Genomic DNA, 23,319 nt, shown 5'->3' on the forward strand with positions numbered 1-23,319 from the left:
CAAGAAGCGATACTTTATTTTATAACGTAACAGGGAAATAAGCACTTTTAGCTGCTGTCATATCATGACCACCTTAAATTGTGGGATGTCTTCTCTAAAATTCTCTCAAACAACTGACAGAACTGTTACATCCATGTAGCATTAGGCATTTTCTTTGGTTTTGATGTACAAAAAGAACTGCTTTATACCCAATCCTGTAGTGGATCTAAAAGATGCAAAAAAGCAAGCATGTCCCTCTTTAAATGCTTACCTTAAAGATGCTACTGCCTGTTTAAATTAAGACTAAATTCGCCAGCAATAAGACAGCACTTCCTAAAACGTCTAACATACAAAATACAATCATATTGTTATAACTGCCTTGTCAGCTAAGAAAATGTCAAATGAAACCTAAATCTACTGGCTTCTAAGCTGCATAATCTTATGCGTCCCGTGTAAATATATGAGCTACTAAAATGCATGCTTTAAAATACAAACAAAAAAGCCTAGTTCTTCCATGATATTAGTCAAGGACTGATTCTGCAATAAGGACAGAGACAACACTAATTTGTAACTTAAGTAGGTAAAATACTGAATAGCCTTATCTTAGTATGTTTGTATTCATTAAAAATGGCATCAAAACTCACAAAGCTTTGGTTCGGATTAAGGAAAAACAAATAAAATCCTTTGTTCAATGTCAATAATGACAACGTCGAATATACAGAATTCCAAGCTGCCTTCACGCACAACCTGTCACAGTGACACAAAGTCAGTGAGTCTCTCGGACACCAGACCCTTTGACTCCAACGTGTAGGAAGCTCATGCCCAAACACACTCACTGAATCTTCATGCTTCAGTTCACAAAGGACAGAACCGCAGGTTTATTGTCAGACTTGTTAAGCAAAAGAAGGAAGATAATCCAGAAACAGTCGCACAGTTTGTTATTTCGTTCCAACAACAACTGGTACATTCGATCAATTGGTTTTTTTACCATTACAACCAATTTCCTAGTGCTCATATAGTTCTTTTGATAGCTCACCAGATTCACACTAAGCCATAAAAAACAAACCTCTAAGAGACTAGAAAAGATTTGGCTATTTTGGTTTCCAAGGAAGACAAACTAGTGTTGTTAATTTTGCTTTCTCCTCTCAGTCTTTCCATACGAATTACCTTTCATCAGCTCCCCTTTTCTCATTCAGATTCTTTCCTCCCATATCTCTCAAGACAACTTTCAAAACTACAGCCCCCAGGTGAGCGTCCCAATCCTTTCCCTTCTAATGATTCCCTGGAGAAAAAACCACACAAACCAGCCCCAGCAAACCCCACCAACCCACATGCACAGCATTTCCTCTCCCATTCCTGGCATCCAGCAGTCTCACTGTCCCAAACCATTTGACTAAACTGCGATATGCTCCGAAGGTTTCACAGCAAGCAGCTAAGAACACTGTGTGTCTGCAGAGAGCACTTCTGTGTTAGACTTGAAACAATCCGCTGAGTTCAGCAAAAAGATTGCTGGACCTTGCAACTGCATTAAAAATCTGTCAGGGTGAGAGAGGGAAAGCCATTCATGTTTGACAAGAAAGGTAGAAGTATTTCGGTTTAAAACTATTCTTTTCTGATTGAAAACTATCCAAGGTTAAGGAAAAAGAGGCATTTGGTTTTCTAACTGTATTCCAAATGATGCCTTTATTGATGGAGCAGAGGATTCTAGCAGGGAGGGTGGTTGATGCAGGGGAAAAGTGGAAGAACCCAGGGGATACAAATAAATCATCTGCCAGAGGAGGGGAAAAAACCAGACAAAATGGACTGCAAACGTTAGAGGCAGCAGCAGAGGCCTGCATGTCAAGGAAACGTAGAGGACTGAACAGCAGCAGGATATCTAAGGACTGAACGTGCCAGTGGCGCTGTACGTGCACAAGCAGCGCGTATTGCTGCAGCTGTTTATGTTGGTAGGTGTGAAGGTCAGCTACTTATGGGCACTTAATGTCAAGTGACATTAACAGGGACAAAACAGAATCCTACTTTAAAATTGACACTTTGTTTTTACTGCCTTCTAATGAGACATAATCTGAAGGACTTAAAGAGGGGCTGCCAGCTGAAAGAGCAATTTATTAATCTAAGGATGACTAGCTAAACAAATGCAATTAGGAGTGGAGAGAAAGGGTTAAAACTATCCGTTTCGTGCTAAAACAAACAAACAGATTCTTTCTTCAATTTGGGCTTAAAGGTTCTCCCTTCTTCCATAACAGAATACAGATGATTCACAGCTGTTTGGCATCTGTTGCACTGGTACCTAGTGAGCGCATTCCCTTTGTCATTAGATATCTCCAAACACGAACTGGCGGCACTCGCATCCCGTTCTCTGGGGTAGGAGCATCCCCTATGTTACTGAATGTTCCTTATACATTTCTGAGTATGGAAATCAAGAACCAGTGATCTACGTGCAGTAATATGAAAGCAGTATCTGCTTACCTATGCCTAAGAAAATATCTTTTTCACTTACTACAGCTATTTAAGGTGTGAAAGGATCTAAAAGCAGCACCCTTCAATTCAAAGTAAGATTTTTATTACATACATTGTTAGCAATAAAAAAAAAACCTTCTTGCAGTTAGAAAGGCGGAAAAATGTCAGTTCTGATTTACAATCAGAGAAGTCTCATGTTTACTGGATGATTCAGAAAATGTTGTTGGTTACTTAGCTGCAGTATTTTGCAAATGCAAGATGAGCCAAAATTCTGGTTATTTTGTTTTGAAATGCAGAAGCTTTTGACCATATGAAACCAATTTTGTGTATGCCACTGATTCAAAATTTTTAAAAATGTTTATCTATTACTTTTGGCATCAAATTATTATATAGAATCGCATGGGTGAAATATCTCCGTTGAAACAGCTGTGCAAAGTACTGAGCCTGGCTTGCTTTCTTCCTCTCTGATAAACCTCCAGTCTGCTTGGAAAGTCCTATTTTTTCCAGACCTCAGCTTGGTAGGCTTATTTGGCAATCTGTCGTCTTTCACAGGCACACACTCATTTTCTAGCAGCTGTGGACATTCAAATTTCCATAAAAATCTACACATGTCCACTTAAAAGATCAGATTCAGAAGCTTCAAACCTGCTAAAGCAGGAAAAAACAACAGCAAAGAACAAGCAGCAGTTCTCAAGCTAAACGACAAAAATAAGACATAAAAGTGACATTTTCCTACCTTCTTATCTAAAAGTAGGAAAAAAAGCATCAAATTTTCATGATAATACAAACACACCTATCAAGACTGTATTTGAAATTAATACATGCTACTCTGTAACAGGGCCCAGAAAAATCAGAACAAACATTTTTCCTAAATGCAATATTTTAAAATAAATGAACGGCAACAAACGTAAAGTTCTGATCAAAAGATACACAAACTTAGAACAGTTGATGTCTGTGTAAAGACACTGTAAGATGGCACATGATTTGCATACGCAGGCTATATCCAGACACATATATAAGCCAGAGCTCTCATTATTTGTAAATTCCCGATAATCATAAGCCCCAAAATATGAGTAAATATTTAACATCATTTAATGCCAGTAGAAATGCACATTTGCCCAACATAGCACGCTAAGACAATTCTGCAGCCTACTGATGACCACGGATAAGGCCACAACATTCTTGCTTTTAGCTGAAGTGGAAGAATTTTTTCAAGTATTGTTAGAATTATTTCCCCCATCCTCCCTCCCCTCAAAGCTCTGCACTAACATTCATGAGGTAGTTTATGCCTTTCAGAGCTACATGAAGCTGAAATAATGATTAAATATTCTTTGGTTATGTTTCAGACTTGTCTGTATAACTCTCCTAAAACTCAGATTCTGATGGAATTACATTGCTCTGTCTCTCAAAGAACTACCTATCTGTAGCAGAGTCTTGTTAATACGCCGATCTTCTCTGATGATTAATAATTACAGTTTATTGGAGGACCACTGGCATAATTCCCTGGTAAAGTATATCGAAATCAGACAGGCATAATGAAAATACATTTTAGAAGAAAATTACGGAAACTGTTCTGGAATAAGGGTGTGTTTTGCAGAAGGTAGATAGGCTACTTTCCTTTACCAGTTGCTCACACATAATTATGCATAGTCAGTGAAGCAGATGTTAAGTTTCCATATGCCCAATGTACAAACAACATATTTTTGCTTTAAAAAGAGGTTTGACACAAGTCACAAAAGCGCATGTAGGTGCCATGGGGCTGCACGGCCCTCCCATTCGCACAGTAGATGCATCAGCCTCTTTCATACTAAAAACTTATATATATTAGCATTACTTATGTTTTAATCCTAACAAATTAGAACAAGCCCTGCCACAGCAACAGCAGTTTGCCATTAAGACTCCAGCTATGTTATCGTTTTCATTCAAGAGAAAGTTGAATTGTGTTCTCTGTCTAGCTGCTTGCACCTGGTATCCTACTATAAAAGGGGACTTCAGATTTCACCTACCCTTAATACAGAACTTGAAACAAAGTATTAGAGAAAACATGCTTGCTACTGAGGCATGTAATTTCTTCCTTCCTCTTTATGCTAAAATTATTCGCATTACCTACTTGATGAAGAGAAGTCCAAGCAACCTAAGATTTGAGTCACCCACAGAACACGGTAGATTCTCATCACAGGGACTCTTTTTTCAGTACACAATGAAATAAGCATTGTCCTCAGTCAGATAGAAATAATTGTTTCTGAATAATAAAACATATATTTACTACAGATACTGTTTCAGCGACTTAAGAAACATTTTTATGCTTTGCTTTTGCAATTTATCAATGCTCCGATGGTGTTCAGTAGCATCCTCTACCATACAAATCAGCAAGGTGACGGATCCAACCATTAGCACTTGACATTAACATGTTTGCATTCTGTAGCCATGGCTTTATTAGAAAAGCCATGAGTGAATTTAAAATATGGCAGAACATCAGAAAACTTGTTCAGTTTCCAATTCTAGAAACCATCTTTTTGATCCTGAATAGCAACCAGGCCCACAAAATTTATTCTCCCTCCACTAAACTATATTAGTGTTCAACCTCCTCTTCGCATAGTCTCCAAAAGGGCAAGGGATGCTTCCTCCATCACTGCCTGCACCTGTTCAACTTGAATATCAAAATTATTTGTTTTCAGAAGAAAATTTTAATAATTTTCCATCGCTAATAAATGGTTATTTGTACAGCTCTATCAACAAAGAGGAAAATGGGAATTCACTGGACATGACATCAGCATCATCATTACTTCAAAAACCTCATTCTGTTTGAGACAAAATGAACTATAGTTAAAATCACGTTAACGACTGGGAAAGGCCTATTCATACCAGCATGCCAAGCAGCGCTGTCAACAGAGGAGATGCCTCAGGTCACCTTCAACCAGGAGAATTTTAAAGAAAACTGCTCTGGAGGCAAAAGACTGCCAAGTCATCATTTTTAACCTGCAGGAAACAGCTACCACTTAAGTTCTTGAATAAAAATACATTAAAATTTGGGAGGGATTGTGCTTTAAATATGGTCCCAAAATAAAAGAATTAAAACGTGAAATAATACACTGGCAATTACTGCAGTAAATGAAAGGGTCAGCTGTTCTACACTTTCTAAAAGGAGGAGGCAAACATCTAGCAAGGAAACACAAGATCCATAAAAAGTTTTTAACCCACAATTTTCTATCAATAGACACAGATCCTACAAAACAGAACACTGAGCCTTCTAGTACCATTATTCTTTCAGCCAAGAGACAGAACCAAGGCCTCACAAAAGTGACTTTGTATAATTTAACTGGGCTCCAGCCCACGAAAGCTGCTATCGCTGACGCCCAGCGTGCCGACAGGAAATCGTTGCTGCCTTGAGCCTTGATCTACCCACGTGAAACGGAGCTCGCTGGCTGACCACAGACCGGCCTCTGTTCTCTTTGTAATTGTCAACATCTGCTCTGCAGATCTATGAATAATTTTATGACACACACACACAAATCTCTCCTACTGACTCCAAAGGTTGTTGGGTTTGGTTTTTTCTTTTTAAACATGTGTAATCTGGCACTGAGATTAAGAGAGAGCCTGTTTTGCTCAGAGGTTAAGATTTACGTTCTTCTGAAAGATGCCATTGAAATGGAATCCAGGGTAGGTAGAAAAAGCTAATGCTGCTGTTACCTTCTAAAATCAGGTGGCCAAATAAACGTTGGCAGTTGAGATAATACATAATTTTCAAATATTGTAGGTAAATGGAGCAAGAGTCCACTGGTGTGGGCTCTGCAGTAGCTGCCTCCACGAGAGGCAGCTGTGATTCCTCCAACTGCTTAATTCATGCCAAGTACAACAAACCTCAACCCAAACATCTTACTCATGAAGAGGCGAGGGTGCAGATATACCAGTGGACACATTTGACGTGACTTGAGTTGCAGTTAAAAGAAGAAACACATTTCAAGACAGCTCAGCAGCACTGTCACTTGAAAACTCAACTTTCCTGCTCTTTCAAGCAAGCCATCAGGGTTCTAAGACTGTCAAGCATTTGAATCTAACAGTTTCTAATTTATTTGCATTTCACAATCACAGATTTATGTATTTACTTATTTTTAGAGAAGAGTGCCAATATGAAAGATATGGATAAAACTCTGGGGACATGGCCACACTATGATTTTAAATTGTCACAATGCCTGGCTAAAAAGGAAAAGACAAAAACCAGAGATGCACAGGTGCACAGCCACTGGTCTGTCTGCAGTACTCATTAGTGATGCTGCTCTTCACAATCATTAAAAGCAGCAGAGTAGAAGCAGAGATAATTAAAGAGCAAATCACAAGGGCAGTGAGTACTTGCCAGGTGAGTACTTGCCAGTAGAATTCTCAAACAGTTTTCCAGGACTTGAATATAACGTAACGAGGCTTTTTCAGCCGACTCCTCCACTTAGGTACCCTGTTGGCTGTATATGGGACAAACCTTAAGAAAAATAAATCCTTTCTCCTTTAGCTTTAATAACCAGGAAATACACAGAAGGAAAATAAGAGTGAGATGCGTAAAGCTAAACACTGTCCTGTTAGTGTCTCTCTGAAGCATACACTACAGGCGGGTCCACTGCAATGACGTTTTTATCTCTTTTTCTTGCTTCTACTATAATAAAGCTGGGAATTTCCCTGCAATTTCCCAGATGTAAATGCTGTGACAATAAGATTGCTTCTTGTTAGCTTGGGTTCCGTATTACCTTTGTGGCCTGGCAGCGCTCTAAATGAAGCGTGTCAAAGTGTACGAGCACATTGAGCTTAGTGCTGCTTAGCAGAGGTCTGTAGACTTGTAGAGTCTGGTTTCTCTCAGAAACATTAAAACCTGTTTATATGCAATTGCCAACCTGATGACCAGGTTACCTCCTTTCCTTGAGACTTCGACTCAATAGACAGAGCGTTTCATGAATACAGTGCCGTTCTCTCCAGAATACGATGATTATCAATCTGCTACTTTCTGGCACTCATGGGTGGTTACATTTAAATATCTTCATTAGAAACTACTAAGCAATGTGCTCCTTGCAAAATGAATGGGAAATTAAGTACGTGGTGAACTTGTGGCTCTTCTGTGAAGCATCAGGGAAAGACAAAATTCTTTAAGGGGAGAGATGAAAATGGGAACGAAGTGGGAAAGTAAAAGCTGCTGAACGCTGTCACAGCCAGAGAAGAGAATAAAGAATGTGAACCTTAAGTGGGGCAAAAATCAAAACACAGGCACAAAAAGTAAATCTGGTGCAGAAGGTTTTTTGTGCTAAGTGGCTGTGGAAGGAACATTTGTATTACATGCTACAGTCTGATTAATAAACAAAAAACAATACAACAAGAAAAACCAGACCCACAAAAACCCCACACACATAAAAACAAACAAACAACAAAAAAAGGATGTACATCTTAAAAGTCACTGCTTAGGATCTGAACTCACATCAATCATATTATTTTGTCTCATATACTTATAGAGAAGGAGATGACCTAGATATAGAGAACACAAGGAAGATGAACCACCATTAAGAATATATTCCAACAATCCAAAGCTCTGGCACTACAGCATCAATACAACAGGCTACACAGGGCATAAATATTTTCATGTAAGAAATGGCTGTGCTACAGAGACTTGGACATATTTTAGTATAATCACAGCAGTGTAGCTCTCTAGTAGAGACATAACTATGCTTCCATAAAAGTTGTACGTAACTGAGATATAAGTACGAGCTATGCTGATACAAATCACTTTCATACATATAAAAGTCAACCCACATAAGTGTTTTTAGTAGTATATTCTGGCATCAAATCCCTAAGCAGATAGATAAAACAGACTTTCTACAAGCTTAAAAAACAAAATTACATACGACACATTTATTTTGTTTTTAGTGGCAGAATAAACCCTCCAAAGCGATAAAGATTAAAACAGTATTTTAAGTAAAATTTGAACCAGCCTTTAAACAGCAAGTGCTTGTCTTAAATTGTCTTTACCACTTCATAAAATAATCATAATGCTGAGATTAATATGTTCATAACCACATTTATTTCATTCTGACATTATTAGGGTACAGGTATGCAAAGATTTATCCAAAATAAATATAGTCCTTCTGGCACGCTAAGAAAGTATCCACCTGAAAATAATAATTCCTTCTGTTGCACAAACTTTCTTAACACCTATCTTTTATGTTGACAGGTATGCTTAATATCTATTCCAATAAATTCAACATTAAGTTCAGGAGCATAAACGAATGGTAAATCTTGGAAAATACTTCAAATTTGTCTAAATAAAAAAAATGTCTGGTAACATTTGCTTTTTCTCTTTCAGTAGCTCTGAAAATAAAACAAAATTTAAAAAAAAATCACTATGATTTGCAGCAATTACTAAACCGTCACACTTTGCCAGCAGCATCAATTTCACTAAGGGATTATGTTTGTAAAATGAAGGGTATAAAACTGCTGGGTCGACACTTCTGCTGCCTTTTCCTGCGCTGTGGAGCAGCCACTGCCAGTGACACAAAAGGTTAAATCCACCCACATCACAGAAACCAGCTCATCCAGAGAGGTGGCAAAGGCCCAACAGTACAGTACAAGCCAGATGCAAGACCATTTCCTTCCTCGTTATACACCCCATGCGCTGCAACCGCTCCCGTTTCCGTTTAGGCCAGGCTTAACTAGCCCCCTCCTAACCACAGAGCACATGCCTGCCCCACCTCCTTCCCATGTGATCCTTCTAGTTCTCAAAATGTGAGCTGCACACGCAGGCGCTGCTTCTAGAGGAACTAGATATGCTGATCATCCCTAAGATCATGGCATTGGAATAAATGCATAGACAAATATCTCTTCTTTATCAAAACAGACACACTGTTCACAGCTAGAGTTGATCCAAGCTAACGCTCTGAAAAGCTCACTATTATTACTTTTCTATGCGCATAACTTCAGCTTAAGAACTTCTAACCACAGTCCCTTTGGCCAAGGCTGTACAGAGTAAGAATCAACTGTCCCAGTTTGTCACACTTGCATTAAGAAAAAAACCAGTAAAATTTACGTAATTATTAAATCTGGATCCTTATACTCAAAAGCTGCTCGACTGGACCACAATCTGTTTTCTTTACAACCCAGAGAAAAAAAAAGGTTCAAACATAACAATATAACATATATTGTTAATACTTCTGAGAGGATATGGTAGATGTAAATATTTTAAAATTCAGCTTCCTTAACTAGTCAAAAAATCAGAAAAAGAAGAACTGCTGTAAAGACAAATGTCACGCATGGCAGGGTGAGGTCAGTATAAAGAAGAATTAAGAAACGAAATCTTGACTGTGATAGATCAAACCAGTCTTCAGACCTACTATCCAATATTGAAATGATGCTTTCATGCTTAAAACACTCAGTCACTCCACTTACTACAGAAATTACTGAGCTCTCCTGAAAACCTGGCCCAGCACTTTTATCCCTAAAAGCTGAGGCCAAGAAAGGAAGATATTTTCAAATAATAAATAGAATGCACTTAACTCGTGTTCATACACAATTTTCACATGGTGAAAAACTGCTCAGTGCCCAGCTGCAAGAGACAAAAAATGCTTTTTTCTCTATATAAGGCTATAACTGGGAGCTGTACTGCAATAAAAATATGTCTGAAATCAGTAATTTTTCTTACACTAAAAGCCACAGTAAAAATATTTTCCTTTTTTGTGGAATCAGCACTTTGATTTTCAAATAGAAAGAAAGAAATTTACAGGAAGTTAAGGGTGTATCTGCTCTGTGCTCACACATATAGAGGACCAACTGAAAAATAAACATCACTAAATCAGTTGGAAACTTGTACATGGAGTATGTGTTTTGTTTTGAAAGGAAAAAATAGTTACGGCTACTTCAATATCACACCTATCATTTTAAAACAAAAACTGGTTTTTGTCCCTCATCCGTTAGATAAAGCAAAGTTTCCTTAAGCTATAACAGGCAATGAGATCGAAGCCCAAAGTAAAGCTTAAAGGCTGTTTATTTATACGGTAGCACATCAATAGGATAAACAGGGAAGATCAAACAAGAATAAATAGAGGATTCAGAAACTGGAAGTTACTAGTTGGTTCCATCCATGTCCCTAAGTGCAGTCCTACATTAATAACCAAGCCCTGATTTTATTTTAACTTCTTGTCCTATTTTTCAAGGTAATTTTCAGAAGTACTGAGGAGACATAAATGTCAATAGTAGTTTGGAAAACGAACTATGCAATTCTGAAAAGGTAATCCTTGACAGTTTTCCTTTACACTTAGCATTACCTGTCCAACTCTTACATTACATGTCTTAAGAAAGATGTTTGACTGGTATGACTAATTACTTAAAATAAAAGATCATCAGCTGGAACAAAGAGTAGCTCAAATCAGAGATAAACTGTTTTCTATCTGCTTAATTTCAACATCCACCAAAATCCTATCATGCTTTTGCCGCCATACAAGTATCCATCATGCCATAAGCCTGTATTCATCAGGAACTTTTTGGAATAAAGCCAAACTTATTGTACTCCCAAGTTGCTTTTATACTATACTATAATGTTGCTGTTCCATTTACATTTTACTATGTATTATGAACCACATTTGAACCTTGTTTAAGCATGCAAATTATCAAACAAAATATGAACAGGAAAAATCCTAGTTATTTAACACTCTTTCCTCTATGGTATACCTTCAAGCTCATGAAAAGCCACAAACACACACAGCAGAACCTGCATACATTTCTGAACTACTGCAAACCTGCTTCTAAATTCAAAAGTATTTGACCCCAAGATGCTTTACCATAAAGCCTCCCTAGGAAGTTCTAATTGTGCTGCGAGTTCACAGATGTGGGTAAGGCATTTCTCATTAAACTTTCTAGCATTCCATTAACCCCTTTGGCATGTGTTTTCAAACATAAATATAAACATCAAGCAACCTATGAAACTTCGTTTCATTTTCCTCCAGAAGAGAAAAATGGATCAACCACAAAAGGAAGCAGCCAATTGTTTGGGTTTTTTATATGGTATATGCCTAATCCCATACAAGCTAGTAGAATCTCCTGTAATTAACCAGTTTGTGGCTTTGGTTCTTTCTCTCAGTAAAAGAACATCAGGACTTCGCTCTTAATGACACATTTTCGGTAACACAGGTGAAGAGGAAACAGTGACAAAAATTCCCAGGAAAGCATTGAGTATATTTTTACCAAAAAAACCAAATACAAGTGAGCCATTAATAGTGGCAAAGATACAGGGAGGGTGGGGGAATATCAATCAGCCTTTTCATGTTTTATTCATTCTTAAGAACGTCCTCCCCTCGGTCCAGTTTTTGCCTTGACTAACATAACCAGACAACAGACATCACATATATCCACTTTCAGACCGCCACCTCAATTATTATTCCAGTTCTGACACACTGACAACCAACCCTGGCACTTATGAAGGTGGAATTCTCTGGTCTGCAAGTAGACAAAACAGATGCTCTAAGTCAGAGATATTCGATCTGTGGCAAACCTGGAAAATCCATCCTACTTGCAATCTGCTCCTACCAGTTTTTTTACCAGCAACAAGTTGCCTATTGAGATAGACGATGACAATGCAATATCGAGTGTATCGAACTTAGGGAAAAGGTGCAGCCACGTTATCAGGTCCTTCTGGCCTTAAAAACAAGCTCCATGCTTGACTCAATCAACATGCTGGATCTATTTCCAAACTGAGTATCTGTTGTAAATGCTGACTCGTGGCACAAACTTTTATCAAATATTAAACTCTAATATAGGAAGACTTCTTAACTAGAGAAGCACAGCTTTTAAACCTATTAGCTCAAATTGTGCATGTTATGAAACACTGAGGAAAAGTGCATGTTATGAAACACTAACATGTTAATTAGTGTTCTGCTATCAGGTGGCCCAGAGATTGCTGGTAAGAACTACAAATCACCTGTGAAACCTTCCAGATTTATCCAACACAAAGAGCTCGAGATAATCTACAAAGTGCAGCACGTGTCAGGAAGCAATACAGACACATTACTGTGGACAACAGACAGAACAATCATGTTTTGTTCAGACCGTTATGCTTCTAAATTAGGACTGTCCAGTCTTATCAACCATAGAGCCCATTCCTTTTTGCAAGAGTCTCCTCACACATCACCCAATCTTGCAGTCTGCTCTCTAAGTGAACAGCCATATGAAAGCAGAGAAGTCTCTTGTCTTTGGGGAGGAAAAAATGGCATGTCAGATGGAATTATACTTCAGGCTGAATATAATACTTTACAGGCTGTGAGACTAAACTGACCTAAAGCAGTGATTTAACAGACATGGATATGAACTTAGCTGTGTAACTCACAGTCAGCATCAATCCTTAAAAACTACTTGTATAAATATTTGTGCAATTAATCCAACCTTAAAACCATTCAGACATTTTCACTTACACAGCACAGTAGAATTTCCAGTGTACAAGAAGGGGTGCATGATCAAACTTCAATCACATTTCAAGCACAATTCAGACTCGGATATCCTGTAGGATTAGTGTTAATCTCCATTTTTCACTTTGTCTAACATCGAATCAGTTAGTTCTCTTAATTTGTTTGCTCATTTTTCTCCTCCGTCACTGTGCTCTGCATTACTGAACAGCTAAAATTATCTTTTGGGTTTTTCCCCACTATTGGCCAGAAAGATACCAAGTGTACCAAAACACATATACATGTATTTTCAGCCTTATATTAGTACACCTAAAAAGCGTGTTTTAATCACTCAGCATTTATACAGAAGATAACCTTAAACAAGCAAATATTAATAATTTTTAAAGTAGCTTTCTTATTATTATGCTCTCTTTGTACTCTCTTACTCCCCCCACACTCTCTGGGGGATATATTCTGAAATTTCACGCATACCATAAAGTATCTTTGGAATGTTACAGTATAATTGTTTAGAGAAACATTTAATGGATGAGTAAGCATCAAGAGGCCACGGCTAAGGGAAAAGAAAAGTTAAAATGCTAGGAGCATTTTGTATTGAATGATCTTCTCAGCATGAGGACAGGGGATGGACATTTGATCCAAAAATCTGGTATCGACTCAAGTGATATAAAGCCAGCAGCCAGCACCAAGGCATGCGAAGCCATCCAACCACCTAAGAAAACATCTGCTACCACCCACCTCCTTCAAACTGGACTTTAGTCACTGCCTAGTAAAGAAATCAAATGCTATAGGATATTATTTGATTAATACCATGAATGATAGAAGATTACGTGATGTTGACAATTAGCTATTTTTTCTTAATTGGTTGCTTGCTTTCCCAGTTTACAGCACAAATAATTTGCATGTGCATGATAAGGAAATACAACAGAAGTAACTGGAAAAAAAGCTGGGCACTGAGTACAGAGACAACTAAAAAAAGCTGAACATTCTTTCACTACGGGAAACTGCTGGAGACAACATGCTGTAAATTAAGCCAATTTTCCTGAATTCCCTGAAGGACTGCTCCTCCCAGAGATTCTACAATTCCATTAGCGAAGGCTCATCATTGTAGTTTTCTTAAGGCTTATTTACTGAAAAGAATTTTAAAAAGCACGCACAAAATAAAATGTACAGTGTATCAGGGCAGGGGAGTGGGACAAATCAGGCCTAACCTTACATAATTGATTCACATCCTGATTATCAGACAACAGCTGAGATGGTTTTTATTCCCAATTCCTCCTCCTCCCCATACTTACTTAAGTCAAGGAAAAGCAAAATATTTACCTTCCTACCTGAATTTCTCGTCAGAAGAATAGATAGCAGGGCAAGAGAGGTGCCCTATGCCAACCTGTACTGCTCTGGAAATGAAGCGGTTCTTTTAGCACCAGCAGCAGAAAAGCCAAAACTCCTACAGATGTGTGACACAGCTGAAGCTGGTTCTGTCACTGGGCACCTAAATCTCTGTCCAAGTGTATTCAGTGGTGCTCAACGACATACGAATTGCAGCTGGTGCACTACAATCTCCCCTAGCTTCCTACTTCCACATAATTTTCAGAAACCTATGTCTTTCAGGAACTTTTATTTCTGCATTCAATTTGGTAGAGAACAAGTAACAAGGTAAAAGAAAAAATGTTTAGGAGCACATAAATAGTGCAATTCTATAAACCTCATCTTGTTAATAAACTCTGGGACAAGTAGCACAAGTTCTGCCATGCAGTCTTCTAGTTCCAAACCCAATATATTTTCCAAAATTCCTCATCTATTTGTAAAATGTGTGAATCTAAATCATATGTAAAAATAATGGATTGCACATGCTGCTTTATTAAGTCTTTATGAGACATTTGTAGGCACATAAGACTGCAAGGGACTTACCAGGTCACTGTATTTGCATCCCGCTATCAGAAACACAACATTAAATAATCTCTTCCAGAAGACATACATCCCCATCTTAAAAGGTTTTCTTTTTTGAGTACCCCCTTTAAATAATCTCAGAATTAGGATATTTCTTTTAATTTCTAGCTTAATTCATTAAAGACCCCATCCAGTGGCCACTTAGATGAAACACTTCAGATTGTGTAAGACAAGTTTATACATCTTCAAGTTTTTCTTCCCCTTCTCTTCGACAACACAGGGATCCAGATGTTGCTGTCAGATAAATACACTGGTTTAAATCTGTAATTTTTTTCCTAATGCCATACTCAAAGGCAAATCCAAATATTCCATGGGTAACTTTTTCTGGAACTACTTTCACTTGGTGAATTATAGGGAACTGTAATGCCACTGCTGATTTTAAAACAATGTCTATGGATTACTTCTTGTGTTACAACGACCATACCAGAGACTCTAAGTATGTCTTTGGGGGTTAGGGTAATGGGGAACACAACACAGTTGACAATGAAGTCTAACAAACAAGGGTATGTTAATCTTTTCAGCCACTTAAACCCAAGAAAATCAAAAGCAAATGTCTTCCTACCACAGCATCACAAAACCCAGCCCCAAATGCTTACATCAATGCCTGCTGGGATGTTTTCTGCTAACCATCCATTGGATTTCTTACAATGCTCGGTACACACGTTCCTCCACAAGCTGGATTGATTTCTTCCACAGTTTAACTTGTTCCTGCCAAAGTCTCTTCCAGTTCAGCACTGGCTGGCTGCCTAACGAAACAACCTTTCTTTACGCCAAAACTGTCATTGTCAGTTGCACAAGAAGCATCTTACAAACATGTATAATGAGCCAAATGCTTAATGCTTGAAGACCTGCTATTTTAAAATTATCTCTAGCAAAACTTAAAGAGATACAGAAGTGGTCAGTACCTAACCTTGGTAGGGGGAGTGAGACAATTCTCAAGAAATATTTTTTTCCTTTTTCATCTAAATACATCTCTTAAAAAGAAAGCACTGGCCTACTTATTAGAACCTGAAAGCGTACACATTTAACCTCAGACAGCAGTGAGAAATGTAAGGCTCACTCTGAACCTCAAGCTGAAAGCTTAATTCTCACTCAGTGTGAAGTCATCACTGCATAATGATCACATGCACCGTAAACTTGATTCTTATTGAAGACAAGCCTTTAAATATAAGAATATGACACTTTTTGTAAATTATCAAGTACTGCTAATAACTGAAAAAATCCATCTAAATAAGCCTCTTGCCCTATTTTTCTGCCATATTTTCAGTCACAGCTGAAACAAGAATACCTGTGTAAGAAGTTGTTCTTCAGTCAGATTATTGATCCAACGAGTATACCGTTCAGTGGAGTCTACTGGCTCTCTTCTGACTTGGCAACCGATAATCTAAAGTAAAATGAGATAAATCACATACTGTAAGGTGCGGTACACCCACACAGCACCAAGATGACAAAATAAGCATTCGAAACATGGGAACTCCAGGAAGTAGCATCATCCTTATTAACCCACTTCTACATTCATAATATAATATAGTCTAACCCAATATGTCACAGTTACTCTGCTCAAATGTTAAATAGTTACAGACTTCCAAAGGTTTCTAAAAATGTAACACTGAGGAGTGTCTTTCCAATAGCTTCAGTTTGGGGAATATTTGAACCATTTCTGACCAGTCTTGCCATCTTCATAAATGCTATTGATAGTTTAAGCAATTAAAAAACCAATGTTGAATCCAGGTGCTCAGCTGAAGGACCATAATTCCCTAGAGTCCAAAAAACAATTGGTTCAAATCTCAACTCCTTATGTTTCCAGAGAAAACTGAATGGATTTGATCAATTATCTGTACATACATACACCCAACAGGAGGTGAAGGCAGACAGAATAACTGTTTTTAAACTGATCCTGATGGCTCTCTTCTGAATCATACATCACTTTTTGTAATTTCTAGTGTTTGACTTAGATTCTTGGTCAAAATTTCCTCCTATTTCCATACAGCCATATAGATAGTTCCATCACACGCTCCAATTTACTTCTCTGAATTCCGGCTTGTAACAATGACTCTGTACTTACTGTATGTAGGTCTTAAAATACTTTGAGCCTTTTGGAATTGAAAACACCATAATTAGGAAAAAATATTCATGAAATAAACAGGTTATTTAGGAATTACTGTTACCACAGTGATGTAAATCTAGAACAGAAAAAAAGGATGGGTTACACTGAATTTCACCATAATTTGTGGCAGAATCCTTGGAAATGTAACTTCCATACTCCTTCATCAACTGACATGCCCTACAGCAAGGCAGAGTGAGAGGATAAGGATCTAGAACCTTATATACAAACGCACCAATCAAACAAAACCCTAGGTCTTAAAAAACAGAACCAAACCAAACCAATTTTTTTGTACACAGCTACTTCATTTTCTACATCAAAGCTCAATCTGATGTTCAAAACAATAGTAAATCCAGTATAATATATTAATCTAGAAAAATATATCAAGAATACAGTAGAAAGTAATAGGATTTGCCTCTGACTTTTAAGAGTCAGATATTAGAGTAACTCAATATTTCAAGAATCAAGCTCCATTTTTTACCCAGTCCAATGAAAACTCACAATAATCATTAGGGCAACCTTTCTATTGTTGTGACTCTAAACACCTAAAGGTTCGTGCCATCAGGTCTATATGTGCTTGTTTCATATATGGAATTCAAGACAGAGAGGAAAAGAGGGATTAATATACTTAAAACTTTACTAAAATTCTCTCCACAGTAGTGGCTTTAAGCTTGCTTTTTCTTAAAACTACCTAAACATGCTGACTACACACACAACAAAAGTATTTATTTCCAGAAGGCTAATTATTCCTAAAATTCATTATTTCACAAGCAAATTGAATTGCTGTCTTCACTCCTCCTCATCCAAAAAAAACCCAAAACGCTGACATACCAAACCCATCAGCAGGGCACAGGAAAGCAAGAATCTTCCTCCTGCAGAAGATGGTGGTGTAAAACATCATTTAACCACATTATTTAATTCCAATGATATCACAGAAAAATACACTTGACAATATAAATGCATACTATCGAGAAGAGCTGCATTTTGACTTTGCAACACAGCAGGAAAATACTATAAACACATAACAAAGTTGGCATTTTGTAAGAAGTGAAATGTTCACACTTCCCTCTGCCCTAACATAACAGTGAGATATTTTGCACAGCACACAGAACCAATACCACTCAAGACTGCTTTTAGCATCATCTGAAGAGAGATATTTTACAGACAAATCTTAAAATTGTCACTGTGCAATCAAATGTATTTCTAGATCCTTAGCCAAAAAATTCCACACCTTCCTGCTGTTTAGCTGTACCACCCCTCCAATGGACTAAGTCACGACTGGGATTCTCGAGCTCTGTGGTCACAAGACAAACACCACCAACACCGAGTAAACTCAGCCCGAGCCTCTGGTACAGGTTCTGTAAAGCGCAGCTCGTTTAACCAGCTTCTTCCATCCAATGAGATCAGGATTATTTCAAGTACAAACGGCTTCCTCCAGTTCCCCTGCGTAAGGTGTGGCACCACCACCAACTGTGCCCCAGTTCCTCCAGGTCTCACAAAGCTTTTGTATTCACTTCACTGAATACTTCCTTATAGCTTTTAAACTGAAGAGAAAGGTTTTTCACTGTTGCTTCTTTAATATCCTTAAAAATACTTCCATAAAAATCTTTCTGGCCTATTTTACACCCATTCGGGCTTCCAAAAAGTAGAAGAAACTCTCCACGTTGGGAACATCTTTTTCAATATTTTGAGTATCTATTTCTATGCAAAAATGTAATTCATTCAAGTTTCAACTTTTTGATCTAATTAGGCAAGTTTATTTTTATTATTACAAATGCTAACTGCATACTGGCATATACCTGTACCTAGATTAAACTACGTAATATATACCGCAAATGCAACACACTTCATATTCCAACTGGAAACTTCCCATAATGCAGTATTAACATTGCTGGTAGAGAACACAGTAACATGAATCATAAATAAAAAAAATTTCTAGCTCAAAGCAAAGGACTATAGCAGTTCACAGAAGAGCAAAACATTAAGCGTTCTACTTGGCACTGGTTCAAGTCCAAAGTCCACAATAGGATGTTACATGTTTATTTTCAGCACATTAAAAAAGAGCAATTAAAAACCAAGAAAGTCTGAATTTGCTTTAGTGAATTTGTATGAAAAACAAGAAGTCAAGGTGGTGTAATCAGAATGAACACAGCTGGGCATCACACCACATGTACATTTAAAAAGGATGTTGTCATGCATGCGAAATCATGAAGTACGAACATGACATTTTTGGAAAAACTTCAAGTAAATATCACTGCAGAGATACTACAGCAAGTCTGTAGATACTACAGGAAATGAAATAAGTTTCAGAAGTCCTTTTTGAAGGTACATGAGTAAGCCCAGTATTTTGATAACTAGCTTAGGGAGGAAAAAGCATCAGGCCTCAGAAGCCCTCATTCAAAATCTGCCATCCTGGGAGTAACAAGATGTAAGGGCTCAACCTCTGTATTAAGGCTGGTGCACAGGCAATCTGAATTTGATCCAAATTAGGTAAACTCTCTGGATCCTGTCAAGTCACTTACACAACCAATTATTTACATGAAGCTTAAGAACAGTCAAAAAGACAAATATGTTTGCAGGATTTCTATTTTAAAACTGGTTTCTCTTGTGCCTGTAGCTCCACAAAGTATGATTAGATTAGTCATAGTTATCACCACAGCAAAATACCTGAACACAAGGAGGAGGGAATCTTGATTTTTCTCATGTTTTATACTTCAGACAGTTTTAAAAATGAAATATGCTGAAAGTCTACATTACAATCAGACATTCATGAATATAAAACTCCAGTAACAACAATCACTTGATGGGGTTATTGGCATGTGGAGGCCATATTAAACACATATTTAATTACAAAGTGGTGTAAGTTGGGATGTTTCTCATTCGGTATATTTGATTAAATGTAGAACAGACTTAAACTGACATTGCAACTTTGAAAATGCACTGTGGTTTTTCAGAAATACCAAACTGAAAAGAATCTTTAAACAAGCTGCCTAATAAAAAGCAAAGACACAGCTGAATTCCAGCAGATATGGGTGATATAGATGGAAAAGCCCGATTAATGGAAGCCACCATAATAATAATAATACTCTCATTGTCAAAGAAAGAATTTTCATATTCTTCAGCACAGAAAAAGAAAAGGCATCATGTTTTCTCCTCTTAAATATACTTCACTGTCACCACTTCAGAACAAAACCTTCACATAACTGCTCCTCTGTTCTTCTACCCTCCACACCAGAAGATTACTAAAATAGTATAACTAACTTTTAAAAACCTCTAATGACAATTTCGCAAATTCATAAATATATATATTTTTCTAAGTATCAATACTGGATAGCCTTAATTTAGACTTACAGTTTCCACAGGCTGGAGAAAAATGTTAAAGATTTGCAGTTTGTTTATGGTGTGCAGTATAGGGGAATCAGGCATAAAGTATTAAAGAGTTATCACAGAGGCACTACCACCATCGCTGATGGGCTGGGCCTTGGCCAGCAGTGGGTCCGACTTGCAGCCCGCTGGCATTGGCTCTATGGGACACCAGGGAAGCTTTCAGCAGCTTCTCTCAGAAGCCACCACTGTGGCCCCTCCACTACCAAGACCTTGCCACAGGAACCCGATACACTCCTGCATCGCAAATATACTGATTTTAGACAATCAACAATTGCAGCTAATCACCTCAGGAATATAATCTCATTTTCCCCTCTGTCCACATCAAGGATAGACCAGAGCCTCCTCAGATCTACTTAGCCCATTTAGTGGACCAAATTCCTATTAAGAGAGTCAAGCAAACATATTTGATCTATTTATCTATCCTTGAAGACATGCCTGTATCCAATTCATTTCTCTTTAATAGCTGTTATATGACTTAATGCTTATATTAAAGCTAAAGTCTATACGCATTGCTTGCTAGGACATGCCTGGGCAACACACACTGCTCTGTCTCAAACGTGCTGAGTAAGGGAGATAGAGGGAGAGCCGATGTAAATTAGCTAAGGAGAAACAAAGATTACTTAAGTTCTACAGGATGAAGACCTTAATCAATTTCATGTCCAAAACAAAAGCATTTATCAAAGAAAAATCTGCTAAGCTATATGCAACAACTTCAAGACGAAACAATAAAAGGGAGATTGGTAAAACCTGGACTTCAGTAGAAGACAGAATGAGAGATGATCACCAACAACAATTAACTCATTGCATGCAAGAAGGACAGAATTTAAATGGAGGGACTTCTCTATCACATCGAACAGAGAGGTAATATTTCAACATTATGTAGTTATGTTTAATGACAGTTTAGCAAAGCTCCAAATATGCTTATTAACTTTCCACACCTGCGAAATTACATACAAGATCCTACTTACCTATTTTTGCAATCCAGACTAAAACACTGTCTAATTTGAGTAGAGAAAAGGTAATACAATCCATCAGGACTAAAGGCTCAGACTACAGAACAATGTTGTTGACTCCTTCCTTAAAACAGTAGATGAGGAATGGTAAAGCCACTCTGGAGGCAAATTTGCATCTTCTCACTCCTAAATGAAGTCCTTGTCCCTTGCATCATACCAGTTAAACAAGACCTGATCTAAAGCTCCTAAGTCTTTTGTAGGCAGATATAACCTCCGTATGCCCACATTCCAGGCTGACCAGAAGCTGCAAAGCTGCTGTGAGAGCAGCTACAAGCCCTGCTAATACTGTTGGAAGGCAGGAAATATTAGCCAGGGTTCAGCACCACTCTCATCACAGCTATAGAGGTCTCAGCTGAACCAAGCTTCCGTCTGCTGAACACCCCAAAAAGATATACTCTTAATACAGCACTTTTTTTTCCCCACTGTCACGTCATACTGTGATCCAAATATGTTGAATAGTTCATAGACACATTTAGACTTCTGGTCACTTCTTAATGAGTTTACTAAAGACTTGTAGGTCCACTAGAACAGCAAAACATCTAATAAACCGTTCCTTTGCATGGTTTTCGGTTTTTAAAAAAATACCAGGTGCAATTATATGAAAATCCATAGAGCTTCTGAATTCCAGTTAGTACTACATAACAAAAGACTATTTTAAGAACAAGACGTAGGTATAGCAGACATGCATTATCTCAATTCTGCCAGCTCTTGCCATACAAACAAGGCTACCTTGTTCATTACATAGAATAAATCCATGTCTAAGTGAAATGTAATTACCAGACTGCATAATAACTATTTTGACTCCCAAGAGAAAGTACAGAGAGGAAGCACAGCATGCAGTCTGAAAGGTAATCTGTTATTTTCAAGACTACTCTAACATTAGACTAATAAGAAGATACAGCAAACAAAAGGCTTTAAGATCTTTCAGAGGTGACCAAACTCCACTGGTATGTGGAATGTAAAATCTCTACACACTGAGGCCTGCCAGTGTTCCCAAACTGCTACTGTTGACTGCCAATGTATAAGGTGGCCTCTTTCTTTATTTCTCTTCCCATTTTTACTTTTTATCCCATGCTCCCTTTCATCACAAAGCAGCCTGGCCTGGCAAAAGACAGATAAAACAATCTTCTGCCTTTATTCCAGACTTGTGATAATAAGCAGGAACAAAAAAAACCCACCACACATTAACGTGATATATTATGGCACAGCTGCTCAGTAAAAGGCTACACTGAAAAGTTCCTGTTGTACAATCCAGCGTTCTAGTGAGTGATGCTGCACTGGAATGCTGTCACAAGAGTTTCTGCATGTACAGTCGCACACCTGAGATGAGATGGAAACAGTTCTCTGGATGTGTTTTCTACTAGTTGAGTACACAATGTCTTGACTACTTGACAAAACGAATCACTTAGAACATGCTATTTACGTGCAGTGCTCTTTTTGTATACAAAACAATCAGTGCACACTCTGACTTAAAGAACTGCTCTGATATGGAAGACAGTATATGGAAACTGGTCCAACTACCTAGAATTACCTCCCTCCTTCCAAGGACAAGAGCTAGATCTAAAATATGGAACTCACTGACAGATAATGTAAGAATGTCTATCAACCTTTTTGCACTCAGAAAAAAACAAAGTTCAGTATTTGTTAAGCCATTCTCAAAATATTGCTCTCATGGATTAATTAATAGAAAACCTCTGTCTCTTGCCAATATAAAAACAGCTGAAACATTGTTGTTCTTTAGGTAATTCAAAAAGAATCAGGTCTCATTCTCATGCCAGCCATAAGAACACTCAGAATACTGACCTTAAAAGCTCTTTTCCACATTAGTATCTACTTGATGTACAACTAAAACTATTCCTTTTAATTACACCTGTAACAGAGGATCTCCTCATTTTATTTTATATTCTTTCTGTTGCTATTAAGAAAATCTTTACTTGGAATTTCAGATCTTGATTTAAATTAATAAGGTGGAAGCTAAAATGACTGACATAATCAAGAATCAATGGAA

At 37.7% G+C, this 23,319-nt stretch overlaps 1 protein-coding gene across 10 annotated transcripts in view; it reads right to left on the bottom strand.

Annotated features, from left to right (window-relative positions):
- Nucleotides 1–23,319, bottom strand: part of B3GNTL1 (UDP-GlcNAc:betaGal beta-1,3-N-acetylglucosaminyltransferase like 1) — a 130,003-nt gene that overhangs the window by 71,324 nt on the left and 35,360 nt on the right. For 9 of the 10 annotated variants that reach the window (XR_010607219.1, XR_010607218.1, XR_010607220.1 and 6 more), the window contains one exon: nt 16,096–16,191. The exons of the other annotated variant lie outside the window; for it this stretch is intronic. Coding sequence is in view for 6 of the 9 variants with exons in the window: in XM_065647592.1 (XP_065503664.1) it covers nt 16,096–16,191 (96 nt within the window). In the remaining 3 variants the exon portion in view is untranslated. The remainder of the gene's footprint in view (nt 1–16,095; nt 16,192–23,319) is intronic. 10 annotated transcript variants of the gene reach the window in all.

The sequence above is a fragment of the Caloenas nicobarica genome, chromosome 18 (genome assembly GCF_036013445.1).
Source record: "Caloenas nicobarica isolate bCalNic1 chromosome 18, bCalNic1.hap1, whole genome shotgun sequence".
NCBI classification, from domain to species: domain Eukaryota; kingdom Metazoa; phylum Chordata; class Aves; order Columbiformes; family Columbidae; genus Caloenas; species Caloenas nicobarica.